This window comes from Thunnus thynnus, chromosome 3 (genome assembly GCF_963924715.1).
Source record: "Thunnus thynnus chromosome 3, fThuThy2.1, whole genome shotgun sequence".
NCBI lineage: Eukaryota > Metazoa > Chordata > Actinopteri > Scombriformes > Scombridae > Thunnus > Thunnus thynnus.
In genome coordinates, this window is record NC_089519.1 from 200,855 (window position 1) to 212,500 (window position 11,646).

At 44.2% G+C, this 11,646-nt stretch overlaps 1 protein-coding gene across 1 annotated transcript in view; it reads right to left on the minus strand.

Annotated features, from left to right (window-relative positions):
* The window catches only part of adgrl3.1 (adhesion G protein-coupled receptor L3.1), a 130,726-nt gene that overhangs the window by 54,286 nt on the left and 64,794 nt on the right, over positions 1-11,646 (minus strand). The window contains exons 6-7 of the mRNA XM_067578478.1: positions 5,328-5,342; positions 3,400-4,188 (exon numbers count right to left, since the gene is read on the minus strand). Coding sequence (XP_067434579.1) covers positions 3,400-4,188; positions 5,328-5,342 — 804 coding nt within the window. The remainder of the gene's footprint in view (positions 1-3,399; positions 4,189-5,327; positions 5,343-11,646) is intronic.

The following is an 11,646-nucleotide window of genomic DNA, read 5'->3' on the forward strand; positions in this document are numbered from 1 at the left end:
GCCTTTGTTAGTCGGACAGACACAACACAGTAATTGGTGCTCTGTGTGTGTTTACCCCAATTACACTCAGTCCTCGGTGGCCTTCCTCTGCCTTCTCTTACTCCCTGGCCCATTTCCTGTCTCATTTTATATCTTTAAGAAGTCCATATGAGCCGAAACAAAAGCGGGGCCAGCATTAAGCCACATCAGTAATGAGTGGAAACCCTCAGCATGGCCCCTTTCCTTGGCCTGTTTCCTGCACTGACTAAGGAAAAGTAAAAATACACCAGAGCTGGAACAGTATAAGTTTACCCTCCAGTATGTGGTGAACATATCTGAAATGAATCTAAACAGTAAAATGTCTCTGAGACAAGTAAACAGAGTCCAGATACAACAACAGGATCAAACTTCAATTCATCGACTTGTCGCCTCATTTTCCCAAGAATGAGAAAATCATGCAGTTGAGGTAGTTAATTATTCCTCGTCTTCATCGAGTGAGGAAGGAGGAGAGTAAAGGAGTGGGGCAGCATTGATTGTATGCAGGGTGCAGTTTGCCGGGGGGGGGGGGGGGGGGGGGGAATTTCCTCTGCTGAGTTATTTTTATCCCCAGTGGGGACAAAACTGTATCCCCCTCATAGTGATTTATGTTGCTTCACCCGTAGACCATCTAATATATCTAAAGTAAAAATAGGCTATTTAAAAGAAATGATGACGCAGTAAATGGACCGGGGGGGGGGGGGGGGGGGGGGGGGGGTTGCCTTCTTCCCTGCTCAGAGGTTTACAGAGATGTGAGTAAAAGAGGAGCCGCACACCACAGATGACCCGTCCACAGGACGTAGCCCCCTACTGTAGCCTGTTTATTCTGATTATTATTTTCTATTCAATATGGAAGTTTGCTGCGTGCTGCGCATAGAGCTGACAGTAAGTGTATAGACGGGGGCTATCTACTAGACGGGGGCTATCTACTAGACGGGGGCTATCTACTAGACGGGGGCTATCTACTAGACGGGGGCTATCTACAGTACTGAAAAGAGCATGTGGGGATTTCATTCTGATAAGTTAAATTAGCATTTAATTTGTTGTTTTGTTGTATTTGGTCACTTCTCCTCTGTGTCTGGATGAGGAACTTAACATCACATCCCTGAGAGTGAAAACACTGCAATACTTTATTAATTTAATTTTTTTTAAACGTATTAAAATAGTTGTGCAAATGCAGCAGTCAAGTTCAAGTTTCATATTTGTTTTATTAAAGTTCATAATTGTTTTATAAATGTTACTACTATGCTAGTATACTTCATGGTCTTCATGGTCTATAAAGGCCCAACTGTGGTTCTGAGTTTTTCACCAATCACAGCCTGATTGTATGTATTTATCTCCCGCTGGTCAGCAGTCTGGCTTGTTGCTGTGCACTGGAGGTCATTCTCCACATTGAATCCCCATTGATCTCCTCTTTAGAGCCTCCCGAGACACCCTGAGCTCCATTATGTGAGTGATCACACTCTCAAGCGTACACCAATAAACACGTATGCACACTCATGAATAGAGAAACACAAACTCATACTGTAAGCACTTTAGCACACACACACACAAAGGCGTGCACATTATCACACATGCATAAACACACATACACACATTTTTACAGCATGGCTTCCCTTCACACGCACACACACACTGATCGGTAGAAACCCAGTTTAATGCTGCCTCTCTCTATAATTCCTTGTACTGCGCCTCCTAATTGCGTGTAAGAGCATGCGTTAATTCAGACATCATTTAATAAGACACGCAGCCAGACTGCCTTGACCACTCCATAGAAAGGTGCTGAAAGGCAATTATGCTGGGCAAATAGCCCTTCAGGCTCCAGGGGCCTAAGCCCTTCCATCCAGAGGAAAGCAGGAGGGGGGGGCGACTCTAACCTCACACCACAGTTGAAAATGAGTCACTCTGGGTTGGACAGTATTCCTTTCACACTGAAAAAAACCACCTGGTTCATCCAAACGAGTCATCCTGAAACCTGGATTCATGACCCTCCCTTCCACCTGGGTTTATCAACCATCACTGCTCAGCTGAGATAATTATAGATGTTTCATACAGGATGTCTGCATATCATTTCTTATTTTTTGTTGTTGTTTACCAAACTGACTTTTAATCTGGATTTGACCAAATGACTGTCACAATGTAAAGGTTCAGTTAATCCAGATTAAAGTCGTGTCTACACTCAAAGTGTTTAGATACAGTTTGATTTTAATCAATACAGCTGTGCACACAGGTATGTAAATGCAGCCAGAAGCGTATTTTTATGCATCATGTTTGTTTTACATGTGCAGTGATTGTGTATTGGATAAGTGATCTACACTCAACACTGTGCCTGAACGCCTCGTGTGAACAGACACTCAAACTGCTGCTGACGCTGCACTGAGCTAAATGTTCACAGCAGCATGCTAACATGCTCACAGTGATAATGCTAGCATGTAGCAGGTACTGTATAATGTTTATCATTTTCACCATGTTAGTTTAGCAAACATTTGCTAGTTAGAACACAGAGTTCAGCTGAGGCTGACCAGATGTTGGTTCTAGATGAAAAGTCACCAAATTTCACAGCAACACGTCCAATAATAAACCTTCAACTGTAGTCTCATATGAAGGATTAAAAACAGGTTTACATTACTTAACATTGTCTTCTTATGCATGACAGCAGTGTCACTTCATCCCTCCACACACTCCTGACTCCATTCAAGAAGAACTTATTATGGTTTGTAGTAAAACTAAAGAAACTAAAGAGAAGGACGTTAAGTATTAGAGTAAAAGGTGAGAAGCATTTACAGTTTGTAAAGCTCAGTATAACTTCTTTGGAGATTGTCTTTTAAATCAAGGAAGTCTTTATGATGCCCGTGAATTTTCTTGGTTAAAAGTAATAAAAAAAGTGAAATATTTCCACAAATAGCAGCTGTGCTGACATCAGCTGACACTGGTATATGGACCAGTGTTTAATACAGCTAAAAGTATTCTTGAGGGTTTTTGACTTCTAAAAACACAGAGCGATACTATGGGGGGGGGGGGGGAGGAGGAGGGCTGGGGGGAGTCATAATTGAGAACTGTGACAGCACAGATGGTGCTTTTCTTTTTCTTCCTTTTAATGTTATTTTGCAGAATTAATTATTGGGGGAAGATTAGTGGCTGTAAATATCCCTTATGTCACAACAAAAAGCATTTATCATTAAAATGAATATTAAAAGCATTAGCCTACATATATGCCAAGGTATTTCATGTAAGGTTTTACAAAAAATCACATCACAGCCTGTCCAATAAATTTAGAGAGGTACTAAAAGCAGCATATTTTTCTTATTACACATAGTGCAAAGCCAAAAACCATGAAGAAGAAGAATGACAGGAGGAGAAGGTGGAGAAGGAGGAACAACTTACCGTTGTTGCCAAAGTCCAGCGAGTACTTGACCACGTGATAGTTATTCCACACGTACAGCAGGTTGTCTCTGGGGTTGTAATCCACTGCTGCGATGTACTGGTAGGAATTAGGGAAGGGTATGTTAACGGTCATCTCCTTGCTCTTATCAGTGTTGTACATGTAATCGATCTTGTTCCCCGTCCCTTCGTTGTCGTCGTCTTCGTAGACGGTTTTCACTACGTACAGGACTCCACAGATCATGAAGGCGTTGGAGGCAGAGCGTTTGTCGTAGCTGGTGTCCCAGGAGCCTTCGATCCGCAGGGTGTAGGGGTTGAGCTGGCTCACCACAATGCGCCCGTTGTTCTGTTCTGTTGCATAGATCACCCACAGTCCGTTCTCGTCTACCGCTAAGTCGATGTCTGACTTGCCCCCCCAGCGGTACGGCGAGGTGTCGTGGTAGTTGGCGTTTGCAATAATGGCCTCGCCGCTCTTGATGCGCGTGCGTAGGTCAAACTTTACGATGTTGCGGGTGCGCTCCTTGTTAAAAAAGAGTGCACCATCATAGACGACAAAGCCGGTCCCGTCCACACGATGTGGGAGTTTGTAGGTGGTGGTGGGACGGCCGGCGATGAAGTCCTCCTTTGATGAGTACTCTGTCAGTGTGTCTGTGCGGTACGGGGTCCAGGGCATGTAGTAGATCTTGTCTGAGGCCTGCAGCGGGTCTTTGCACCAAGCACCAGACTGGTGGTCTGACTCAAATAGATGCTCACTTTGGTACACTCCTCGCAGGATGCCCGGACACAGAAACACTGAGCAGCAAAAAAACAAAAATAAAATCACATTAGATACATTTTCATGCGTCTCTGTAACATGCCAACTAGTCTCTTCAGATTTACTGACAGTGCCTGTGAAATGTTTTGTTTCTTTTCATTAATTTTACATTGTGTTTTAACTTAACCTCAACCAGCAGTGAGTGACGATGACATGATAGGCTTACTGTGTTGTGATTTGGTTGTTGTATAGTCACTGTCATTCTTAAGCACAGCAACAGCATGCCTCCTATTCAACAGATAATACCCTGCTCTCACAGCTAAGAGAAAATGGCACATTTTGTTCTACTTCCCCCTTTCCCTCTATTCCCATTCCTCCCTCCCACCCCGGCTCCTCATTAGTCTCATAGTTCTTTCTTCCTTTCTCTCCCTTTCTATTTCTGTCAGAAACAACCGAACACATCTTTTATCGCCTGCTGTTTCTGCAATTGTTACAATAATTAATTTCCCACTCTGTGCTTGGTATTCCCATCTTGGAATACTAGGGTCATGTTTTATGAGTGATGTGGGAGACGTAGTAAATTCTGGGAAGCCGATCCGACGGGAGTCGTAGGGACCTTTGTAATTTAACTGGAATGTTGTCCCACACACACACACACACACACACACACACACACACACACATATATATATATATACACACCAGATGCACATAGACAGGCCAGATGCACATTGTGGTTTTCCTATTCCTCTCAATAATATAATTCCAGATCCAACGCAAAGGGCTGGGAATATTGATTTAATTTTTATTGGCTATTCAAAGCTCTGGCATAATATTCGTATCATGGGGAAGCATTTTAAATATGAAATGTCAATGTAATTCTCTGTTCATTGGCTCATCATAAAAATGTGCTCGACCCGTGGAGAGTTTGTTAAGTGACATTCTACACGATACTATGGAATAATATGAGCCCGGAGTGTGTCTAATGAGAACCAGTGTTCCTAAATTGCCTCTATATGCTGAGATCAAGCCGTCTTAATATGACAGCAGTGACTTTGAAAGAGACGTCAGTCTGCCATGAGGTACAAACCCATGCAGGCGTTGCCATCAAACACTGACACCCCACCCCCGGATCTGAACATGTGTGCATGTGTGAATGTGAGCGTGTTTGACTTACCTTTTTGTTCTACTTCTGCGTGAGCCATAGGGAAAAGATTGGAGAGAAAAAGAAGAGAGAAAGAGAAAGAAAGAAAGAAAGAGACAGAGACAAGAGACAAAAATAGATTAATGATGCAATAATAAGGAAATCATGATAATACAATCTTGGATCTCCATAATCGTTCTCATATTTCATCCTAACCTTGTGAGAGTGCCAGGATGCTCTCCATGTGTGATTGGTAATAACATTACGTAAGCGTCTGAGGAGACTGCACTGCAACGGGGAAGCTATCTGACAGTAATGCATCTCACATATGTCACACACACACACACACACATGCACACATATGCAGGAACAGACACACTAGTGCCTTGCAGACACAGAGGGAGGGAGAAAAAACACACAAGAGCACAAACATACACATATTCATAGCATCCGCGGTGGTCGTATCCACAGTGCAGAGAGAAATACAGCAACACAGAATGACCTGAGATAATGAGCTCTTTAATGTATGCTAATAGCAACACAGCAATGAAAACCACACGACTGATTTGATTACTGGAGCTGCATTTCAGTGGACCAGCCGAAACTGACACATTAAAATGCTTTCTGGTGCGCAGCGGGTGAGCTGATGTTTTGTATATGTAACTCACTCTTTCTATGAGTGTGCAAACATCTGCGTGTAGAGGTGAAAGCACACTGAATGTACTGGTTTGCTTCAATCCCAACACCAATTCCCTCTCTATTATATTCAAAGCGTTATCCTCAGAGCTTCGGCGGAGGGTTGTTCATGTCGCCCCGCAATGAAATGTGCACACTTGCTCAGAGCCTCTTAAACATATGAATTCCATTCTACCTTCCTCCCCGGGGGACCGAGAGGAATGTGAACATGGCAGAAACCTAATCCTGCAGCCAGTGCCCTCGTGTCTTTCAAGACCGTTAGAGACCTGCTGAATGGAACTGGTCCCCCGAGAGAGGAGAGAGGAGAGGAGGAGAGGAGAGGAGAGAGGAGGAGAGAGGAGGGGAGAGGAGGAGAGGAGAGGAGAGAGGAGAGAGGAGAGAGGAGAGAGGAGAGGAGAGGAGAGGAGAGGAGAGAGGAGAGAGGAGAGAGGAGAGAGGAGAGAGGAGAGGAGAGGAGGAGAGGAGAGGAGAGGAGAGGAGGAGAGGAGAGGAGAGAGGAGAGGAGAGAAGAGAGAGGAGAGGAGAGGAGAGAGGAGAGAGGAGAGAGGAGAGAGGAGAGGAGAGGAGGAGAGGAGGAGAGAGGAGAGGAGGAGAGGAGGGGAGAGGAGAGGAGAGGAGAGAGGAGGAGAGAGGAGAGGAGAGGAGAGGAGGAGAGGAGAGGAGGAGAGGAGAGGAGAGAGGAGAGGAGAGAGGAGAGGAGGAGAGAGGAGGAGAGGAGGGGAGAGGAGAGGAGAGGAGGAGAGGAGAGAGGAGAGGAGAGGAGAGGAGAGGAGGAGAGGAGGAGAGGAGAGGAGAGGAGGAGAGGAGGAGAGGAGAGGAGAGAGGAGAGAGGAGAGAGGAGAGGAGAGGAGAGAGGAGAGGAGAGAGGAGAGGAGGAGAGGAGAGGAGGAGAGGAGAGGAGAGGAGAGAGGAGAGAGGAGAGAGGAGAGGAGAGGAGAGAGGAGAGGAGAGAGGAGAGGAGAGGAGAGGAGGAGAGGAGAGGAGAGGAGGAGAGGAGGAGAGGAGAGGAGAGGAGGAGAGGAGAGGAGAGAGGAGAGGAGAGAAGAGAGAGGAGAGGAGAGGAGAGAGGAGAGAGGAGAGGAGAGGAGGAGAGGAGGAGAGGAGGGGAGAGAGGAGAGGAGGAGAGGAGAGGAGAGAGGAGGAGAGGAGGGGAGAGGAGGAGAGGAGGAGAGGAGAGGAGAGAGGAGAGGAGGAGAGGAGGAGAGGAGGAGAGGAGAGGAGAGAGGAGGAGAGGAGGAGAGGAGAGGAGGGGAGAGGAGAGAGGAGAGGAGGAGAGGAGAGGAGAGGAGAAGAGAGGAGAGGAGAGGAGAGGAGAGGAGAGGAGAAGAGAGGAGAGGAGAGGAGAGGAGAGGAGAGGAGAGGAGAGGAGAGGAGAGGAGAAGAGAGGAGAGGAGAGGAGAGGAGAGGAGAAGAGAGGAGAGGAGAGGAGAGGAGAGGAGAGGAGAAGAGAGGAGAGGAGAGGAGAGGAGAGGAGAAGAGAGGAGAGGAGAGGAGAGGAGAGGAGAGGAGAGGAGAGGAGAGGAGGGTCCAAAACATTTGGAAGGACTTCCGGGTTCTAGGTGTTTATATATAGCACTAATGCACTACATATTGCACTACTGTACATGCATAAATTCTTGAACACATTAAAGCCAAAGCTCATCAGCAACCAGCAGATATACACAAACATACACGCCACGCAGAAACACACGGACGCACACACATCCAAGCAACCATTAAATCCACGGCTCATGAAAAATGCATGGTAACTGGTGCGGCTTAGCACAACTCCCGATAAATAAGCAATCTCTGGAAGGAGATCGTGTTAAACCTAAAACAAGTGTGTATATGCTTGTGTATGCATGTGTGTGTATGTGTGAGTGTGCCATTACAAGTTAAGATATAAAATGGTTCACCACAAGGAAGCAGTTCCCTTGTGAGAAAAGCTGGGAGAGAAAGTAGATAGTATGTCTATGCAGAGGGGTGAGTGTGCGATGGAACGACAGATATCGATGTACCGAATGCACACACACACACACACACACACACACACAGACACACACACACACACACACACACACACACACACACACACACAGACACACAGACACACACACACACACACACACACACACACACACAGACACACACACACACACACACACACACAGACACACACACACACACACACACACAGACACACACACACACACAGACACACACACACACACACACACACACACACACACACACACACACACACACACACATAAAACACACACACACACACACACACACACACACACAGACATAAACAATAAGAGACACATTGTGGTAGAGAAGACGGGGATTAATGACACCGAACAACAAGGACTTCACATCACCTGAGGCTCTTAAACAGCCTCGCAGACACAAAGGAACAACATGCAGAGTTCAAGGTTGCAGCAACTAATAGATTTCAAATGAAAAAGTGTGGCGGCAACAAGTTTACCAAATGACACACAAAATGTCAAACAAATGTCATTCAATTTGTATTGCAGCTCATTGTTTCACTAGATTAGCAGATGCCTCTTTTGGCGAGCTCATAGCAGGATATTTTCTCTTTTAATCTCCATGAGGGGTAAGAAATTAATGTTTTTTTCACAAATCACACTCATTCATCTTTCAGTGCACAGGATTAGACAGAGTGAACACAGGCTGGTGAGACATATGTTGAGACCTCAAGGTTTTTTCAAGGTTAGCTCAAATATACTAGATAATGCACGTGTAGGGCTTCACCCATAAAACTCAGTTTCCCAGAAGTCCCTCAGGTTTTCACACCTGAGTCTTAACTGACGCCTGTGGATCCAATGTCCAGCTAAAACTGGTCAGTGTGACCTGTGGCATATGACATCACCGCATCAATAAAAGACAATTACACACACTCCTTCAGCCTCTCTGTTGCTGCTAAAGCTCTTCTAATCAGAACAAAGACACCACGTTTTCTCACTCTTACCATTTGGCCATGGCTTAGAGTAAGATTTAACTTAAGCTTTGTTCAATACTCCAGTAATTACTAGTCTACAACTGGTTGATTTTTACTGCAAGCCACGCACTTGTTTCTTTAAGAAGTAATAGGCGATCAATTTCCCCGTTACTTTTCTGACATCGTCATCTCTGATCTTCACTCCACCGCTGCACACGTGGACTCGGACAGGGACGTGATCCAGACCCAGTTGACGAGCCAGGACATAACGGGGTCGCCAACTCCGCAGCGTTGTTGGACTTGCACGACGCCGTTCAGTGAAAAGGAAACAACACGTCTTATCGTTTATTAGAGCGACTCTTTAGTGAGGCCTGACATCTGGGCAGACTTAGTTATGAAACTGTATGTTATCTGCTAAATTACATGCTAATGCTACATGTTATGGTTTTATGCTACATGCTAATGCTACATGTTATGGTTTTATGCTACATGTTATGGTTTTATGCTACATGCTAATGCTACATGTTATGGTTTTATGCTACATGCTAATGCTACATGTTATGGTTTTATGCTACATGTTATGGTTTTATGCTACATGCTGATGCTACATGTTATGGTTTTATGCTACATGCTAATGCTACATGTTATGGTTTTATGCTACATGCTAATGCTACATGTTATGGTTTTATGCTACATGTTATGGTTTTATGCTACATGTTATGGTTTTATGCTACATGCTAATGCTACATGTTATGGTTTTATGCTACATGCTGATGCTACATGTTATGGTTTTATGCTACATGCTAATGCTACATGTTATGGTTTTATGCTACATGTTATGGTTTTATGCTACATGCTAATGCTACATGTTATGGTTTTATGCTACATGCTAATGCTACATGTTATGGTTTTATGCTACATGCTAATGCTACATGTTATGGTTTTATGCTACATGCTTCTGTTGTGATGTTTAGTGCTTTGTGAGAGCTCCACTTTGTTAATCTGTGTTGTTTTGTTGTTGATTCAGATTTACTGTCGTGGTGATTTCATCCAGTTTGACTTGCATGCGTTTCTCTCTCACTAACATACATGCGTGCACAGAGTGAGCACACATGGCTCACCCTCAACTCACGCCGGGGTTTTCAATCTTCCCGCCTGTTTTGCCGGGTCTTTTTGTGTGTCAGTTGGCCATATTGTTTGCAGTCCTTCTTTTGTCTTACATATGCCACACACACACACACACACACACACACACACACTACACTATTAGCTATTAACTATTAGGGTGTTTGAGTAGCATATAGAATAGAATAGTATTGGCTGTATACAGTAAAATAAAGCCTGTTATATTATAAGTAAGTAAAGTAAATAAGTCAACTGATATCATACAAAGTTCTCCACGTTGCTTTCACTGTGTTGTTATTTCATTGATGCTATAAATTCAGCTCTAACAGTGTCATGATTGAATTTAGGTATCAATCATTTAACCAGATTTCACCCTTTATTTTAATAATCGAATTATTAATTGGGATACCGAGATTTAGGATGAATCATTTATGAGATTGAATCAGTGAATTGGTTATCATCTTCCAGGATGATGCCCTGAGGTGGATTTAATGTGAATTAAATCCTATCCTCAATAATCAATTATTAATTATTTCTGATAACCAACATTAATCTGAATAACCCCATAATCCCTCCATAGGAGAGGAGAGGTCCTCTGTGCTGCTGCTAATTCAGCCTCACAGGCTCCTTATAAGAGAAAGAGAGAAAAATACTAAAAATACTACGACCATGACAACTTCAACAAGAAAGTCTCTTCTCTCAGTCTCTCAGTCTCTCAGTCTCTCAGTCTTTCTCTCAGTCTCTCAGTCTTTCTCTCAGTCTCTCAGTCTTTCTCTCAGTCTCTCAGTCTTTCTCTCAGTCTCTCAGTCTTTCTCTCAGTCTCTCAGTCTCTCAGTCTTTCTCTCAGTCTCTCAGTCTTTCTCTCAGTCTCTCAGTCTTTCTCTCAGTCTTTCTCTCAGTCTCTCAGTCTTTCTCTCAGTCTTTCTCTCAGTCTCTCAGTCTTTCTCTCAGTCTTTCAGTCTTTCTCTCAGTCTTTCTCTCAGTCTCTCAGTCTCTCAGTCTTTCTCTCAGTCTTTCTCTCAGTCTCTCAGTCTTTCTCTCAGTCTTTCTCTCAGTCTTTCAGTCTTTCTCTCAGTCTTTCTCTCAGTCTCTCAGTCTTTCAGTCTTTCTCTCAGTCTTTCTCTCAGTCTCTCAGTCTTTCAGTCTTTCTCTCAGTCTTTCTCTCAGTCTTTCAGTCTTTCTCTCAGTCTTTCTCTCAGTCTCTCAGTCTTTCAGTCTTTCTCTCAGTCTTTCAGTCTTTCTCTCAGTCTTTCTCTCAGTCTTTCTCTCAGTCTCTCAGTCTCTCAGTCTCACAGTCTTTCTCTTAGTCTCTCAGTCTTTCAGTCTTTCTCTCAGTCTTTCTCTCAGTCTCTCAGTCTTTCTCTCAGTCTTTCTCTCAGTCTCTCAGTCTCTCAGTCTTTCTCTCAGTCTCTCAGTCTTTCTCTCAGTCTCTCAGTCTCTCAGTCTTTCTCTCAGTCTCTCAGTCTTTCTCTCAGTCTTTCTCTCAGTCTCTCAGTCTTTCAGTCTTTCTCTCAGTCTTTCAGTCTTTCTCTCAGTCTTTCTCTCAGTCTTTCTCTCAGTCTCTCAGTCTTTCTCTCAGTCTTTCTC